General features: G+C 34.6%; 1 protein-coding gene across 1 annotated transcript; it reads right to left on the bottom strand.

The window, feature by feature from the left end:
* Positions 1-457: 457 nt before the first annotated feature.
* Positions 458-1,384, bottom strand: LOC110258851 (olfactory receptor 4K13-like). Its single transcript, XM_021082088.1, has one exon. The coding sequence runs from the start codon at positions 1,382-1,384 to the stop codon at positions 458-460; it is 927 nt and encodes a 308-aa protein (XP_020937747.1).
* Between the last annotated feature and the right edge of the window lie 3,605 nt (positions 1,385-4,989).

Below are 4,989 nucleotides of genomic sequence, written 5' to 3'. Positions count from 1 at the left end.
TCCAGCATTTGTTACTAGTAGACTTATTAATGATAGCCATTCTGATGGGTGGGAGGTGGTATCTCACAGTGGTTTTGATTTGCATTTCTCTAGCAATTAGTGACGTTGAACATTTTTTCACATGCCTGTTGGCCATCAATATGTTTTCTTTGCAAATATCTATTCAAGTCCTCTGCCAATTTTTCAATTGGGTTTTTGGTTTTTTGCTATTGAGTTATATGAGTTGTTTGCATATTTTGGAGATTAAGCCCTTGTAGGTTGCATCATTGCAACTATTTTCTTCCATTTTTAGGTTGTCTTTTTGGTTTATTTTTTCTTTTTTTTGATAGTTTCCTTTGTTGTGCAAAAGCTTGTAAGTTTGATTAGGTTCCACTGGTTTCCTTACTCTATTTTTTTTTATATAATGATTTTTTCCATTATAGCTGGCTTACAGTGTTCTGTCAATTTGGTGACCCAGTTACACATACATGTATACATTCCTTATCTTCTTAGTAGCTGCTTTTACCTCTTGATTCCTCAGTGTATAAATAAAAGGATTTAAGAGAGGTGTGAAAATTGTATAAAATATAGAAAGAATCTTATCTACAGAGTATCTGCTGAAGGGCCATATGTAGATAAAGACACAAGGGGCAAAGAAGAGAGTCACAACTGTGATGTGAGCTGAGAGAGTGGAGAAGGCCTTAGAGGAGCTACTAGCAGTGCGGTACCTAACGGAGTAAATAATTACTGTGCAGGATACAAGCAAGAGGAGGAAGCAGACTAGGGACAGGAGGCCACTGTCGGCAATGACCAGTAGCTGTAGCATGTATGTGTCTTTGCATGCAAGCTTGATGACCAGGGGAAGGTCACAGAAAAAGCTGTCCACAACATTGGGGCCACAGAAGGGCAAATTCAACATGAAAGCCATTTGACTAGATGAGTGCACAAATCCAACTGCATAGGAAGATAACAATAGGCTAGTGAGCACTCGTGGGCTCATGATAGTCATGTAATGGAGAGGTTTGCATATGGCAACACATCTGCCTATTGCCATGGCTACAAGCAACATCATCTCACTCCCGCCTACGAGGTGCATGAAGAACATCTGAGAATAACATCCCCACCAGGAGATGGTCTTCTGTTCTCGGAGGAAATCTGCAATCATCTTAGGGGTAGCAAAAGAAGCCAAGATCATATCAATAAAGGAGAGATTTATAAGCAGAAAATACATTGGTGTGTGAAGGCATGAATCAAAAGTCACAGTAACCAAGATGAAGAAGTTTCCTAACACAATCCCTACATAGACCACAGAGAATCCCAGAAAGAATAAAATCTGAAGATTCTGAGATTTGGAAAATCCCAACAACATGAATTCAGATACCTCTGAATGGTTTGTCTTTACCATGTTGTCAACTTACCATGATGTTAACTTAATTCCATAATAATCAAAATGAGTGAGAATAAGTAGGAAGAAAAATGTTTTTTACAGAAAGGCTTGTTTGTGTTCATGTCCACTTTTGCTATTCAGACAGGATATTGAACTTACAAGCATCCTCTACTTTTGGGAAATTTTGTTGGTCAATGATTTCCTGAATGGCCCAGAGAATTATACAAAATAGTAGAATTCAGAAAATACATTCTAAAAGACAAAAATAAAAATAGTACATGAAACCACAATTGTATAAGTTGTGATCTTGTAATTGGAAGACTTCAATACAACATCTAGTTGAACTACTCACTGGGCATCACAGGATGAGTAACTTTCCTTTTTCTTTCTTTTTGTTTTCTTAGGACCACAACTGTGGAATATGGAAGTTTCCAGATTAGGAGTCAAACTGGAGCTGTAGTCACCCACCTACACCACAGCCATGCTGGATCCAAACCACATCTGCAACCCACACAATAGCTCAGGGCAATGCCAGATCCTTAACCCACTGAGCGAGGCCAGAGATTGAACCTGCAATTTCATGGATACTAGTCGGGTTCATTACCACTAAGCTACAATGGCAACTCCTTAAGTAACTTTCCTTTTGATGGTTAAATTTCCTCCTCATTAAAGATTAAAAAAAAATTGGACTACATGATATTGGATGCCTCTTTGTGTGATAAAGACCTCCATGAATAAAATAATCACAGCGGGTTTTATATTCACAGAATAATATTGAGTTTCTTAACCTGGAAATTATAAACATAGAAAATACATCCTGGATTCTCAAGCATCATATTTTGAAATAGACTCTTAAAAAATATGAACTAAAACATAAATCAAGTCTTAAATGTAAGCTTTTAGGTTCTGAGAAATGTACCTTTATTCTTCCACACTCCAGTCCCTCACAGCTCACTAGTTAATAATTTTATATTGGTAAAAGAAAACATGGAAACAACCCAAATATCCATCGACAGATGACTGTATTGGGAAGATGTGGTATATATACACAATGGAATACTACTCAGCCATAAAAAGAACAAAATAATGCCATTTGCAGCAACATGGATGCAAGTAGAGACTCTCATACTGAGTGAAGTAAGTCAGAAAGAGAGACAAATACCATATGTTATCACTTATATCTGGAATTTAATATATGGCACAAACAAAGCTTTCTACGGAAAAGAAAATCATGGACTTGGAGTAAAGACTTGTGGTTGCCAAAGGGGAGGGAGTGGGATGGCTTGGGAGCTTGGGGTTAATAGATGCAGACTATTTCCTTTGGATTGGATGAGCAATGAGATCCTGCTGTGTAGCACTGGGAACTATGCCTAGTCACTTATGATGGAGCATGATAATGTGAGAAAAAAGAATGTATACATATATGTGTAACTGGGTCACCCTGCTATACCCTAGAAAAAAAATAATGTATTCGGGAAATAAAAATAAATAAATGAAATTAAATTAAAAAAAGAAATATAATTCTCTCATTTAATCATCTAATGTATGAGGTAACTTTGTCATCAGCCTTTACTTATTGTAAAACTGATTTTACCGGCTTTGCCTTTTTAAAAATAACTTTCATCATTAATAGCTTCTAAATTATCTAAATTTTTACAAGTTCCTGCTGTGGCACAGTGGGTAAAAAGTCTGACTATAGCTGCTTGGGTTGGTGTGGAGGTGCAGGTTCCATCCCCAGTCCAGTGCAGTGGGTTAAAGGGTTCATAGTTGCCATAGCTGCAGTGTAGCCCTCAGCTGTGGCTTGAATTCAATCCCTGGCCCGGGTACTTCCATATGCCACAGGTGTGGCCATAAAAAATTAAAAATAAATAAGTAAATTTTTATAAAGCTTCTTCAGTAAATAAAGTATATTCTTCTTCTTTTTTTCCCCCCATTATTACTTACCAGAGAGAGAGAAAGTACTTTCATGTGAAGGTGCCTTATATGAATCCCAGAAATAGCCTTGCATCTCCTTTTCCTGTATCCCATCAATTCCCTGCAATTACTCTCCCAAACATTCAAAACAGAAAGAAGCATCATAATGCTGTATATTCCATTTCTTTAAGACAACTCCACAAGTACATATTCCAGTTGTATCTTCCCCTATATAAATACATCTTTTGGCCAGTTTCCTACTCTAAGAAACATGGATTGATGTAAAGTACTAAGTCACATCAAGTATGTAAAGGTATTCATTTCCATGTCTGGAAAGTTTATAGATCCTTTTAAATTTTATATCTAATATTTTATGAATCTAGATTAATTCTTTTTTTAAAGTCTAATTTTTGAAATTGCATTTAAAAAGAGCAGGACAATTTTCAAATATACGCAAAGTAATTTATATATATTCTAGCATGTGAAATAGTGCATGACACTCATCTGTTGAATAAATGAATGAATATATAATACATATTCAGGATCTAGATTAAAGTAAGTTTTAAAGCAAAATCAACAGAAATTAAGAACTTAAATCATATTTATTTTTAAATTTTAAATTGACTATTGAAGTATTTTGAAACAGAAATAAAACCACCATTTTAAAACAAAATGTTAGAAATATGTAGTTTTCCTTTACTTAAAAAGAAAAGTAAAAAAAAAAAAAAAAAAAAAAAAGAAAAGTAGCTTATACTAATGGAAAAAAAAAACATATCACACATAACAATATAACTAACTGTAAACAATTTGTTTCTTAGGTATCTTTCAAGAAAAATAACACACATATTCGTGCGGTTGTTTGTGTGTGAATATGTGTGTGTGTGTTGTGGGTATTACTGTGTTTACATGTTGTATCTTACAAAGACAACAGTGTTCAAACTATATACATAGTTATTTTCCTTGGGTTTTTCACTGAAAAAATTAAAAATATGTTCACATGAACACATAAAAAAATTTTAAATTTTTATGGCTGTATAAATTCCATTTTGTAGATGATGTGTAATGTAATCACCCCACAAATACAGTCTGATTTTAGGAATCTAACATTGCTTGTAAGAATTCTGCTTTCATCAAATCACTGGTTTCTTTCAAAAACTTGCAATTGCTTAACTGTCATATTAATCCACAAATTCCCTTAGGCCTTGAGAGTAAGTCCTCCCCTACCCTAAAAAAATCAAATACTCTTTTCTAGTATTGCAAACATTCAGTCTATTTCAGTAGCAACTACCTCATGATTTTCTACACTTTTATACATTTTCCATCCTTGCTTATTTTCATCTTTTTAGCTACACAAATTCCTCTATCAGGGCACCTCAAGGCCTTTCTCCTACATAATAAAACCTTCTCTAGAAATGAAGCCCATAACCATTTCCACTGTATTTTTGGTCTGTTTCATGTGTTCTACAACTTAAATATTTTCTAAGAATATCGTACGTATTAGTTACTGATCTTCTGAAACAGAAAGAACACTAGAACAAGTGGCAGACAGATTTGTTCTAATGCTAGCTTTGTTTAATTCCTAGGATCTGATTTCTAGTGTTGTTTCTTTCCCCAAATCATTTTTAAGGTCCTTGAAAAGACAAATTACTCTTATATTTCTCATGAACACACTTTCATATGAAGGTCATCAATAAGAGTTGTTGATGAAG

The sequence above is a fragment of the Sus scrofa genome, unplaced genomic scaffold (genome assembly GCF_000003025.6).
Source record: "Sus scrofa isolate TJ Tabasco breed Duroc unplaced genomic scaffold, Sscrofa11.1 Contig498, whole genome shotgun sequence".
NCBI lineage: Eukaryota > Metazoa > Chordata > Mammalia > Artiodactyla > Suidae > Sus > Sus scrofa.
This window is presented reverse-complemented; position numbering and strand designations above follow the sequence as displayed.

Bases quoted from the DNA above. Each gene is read 5' to 3' on its own strand.
- LOC110258851 (XM_021082088.1), bottom strand. From the start codon at position 1,384: ATGGTAAAGACAAACCATTCAGAGGTATCTGAATTCATGTTGTTGGGA.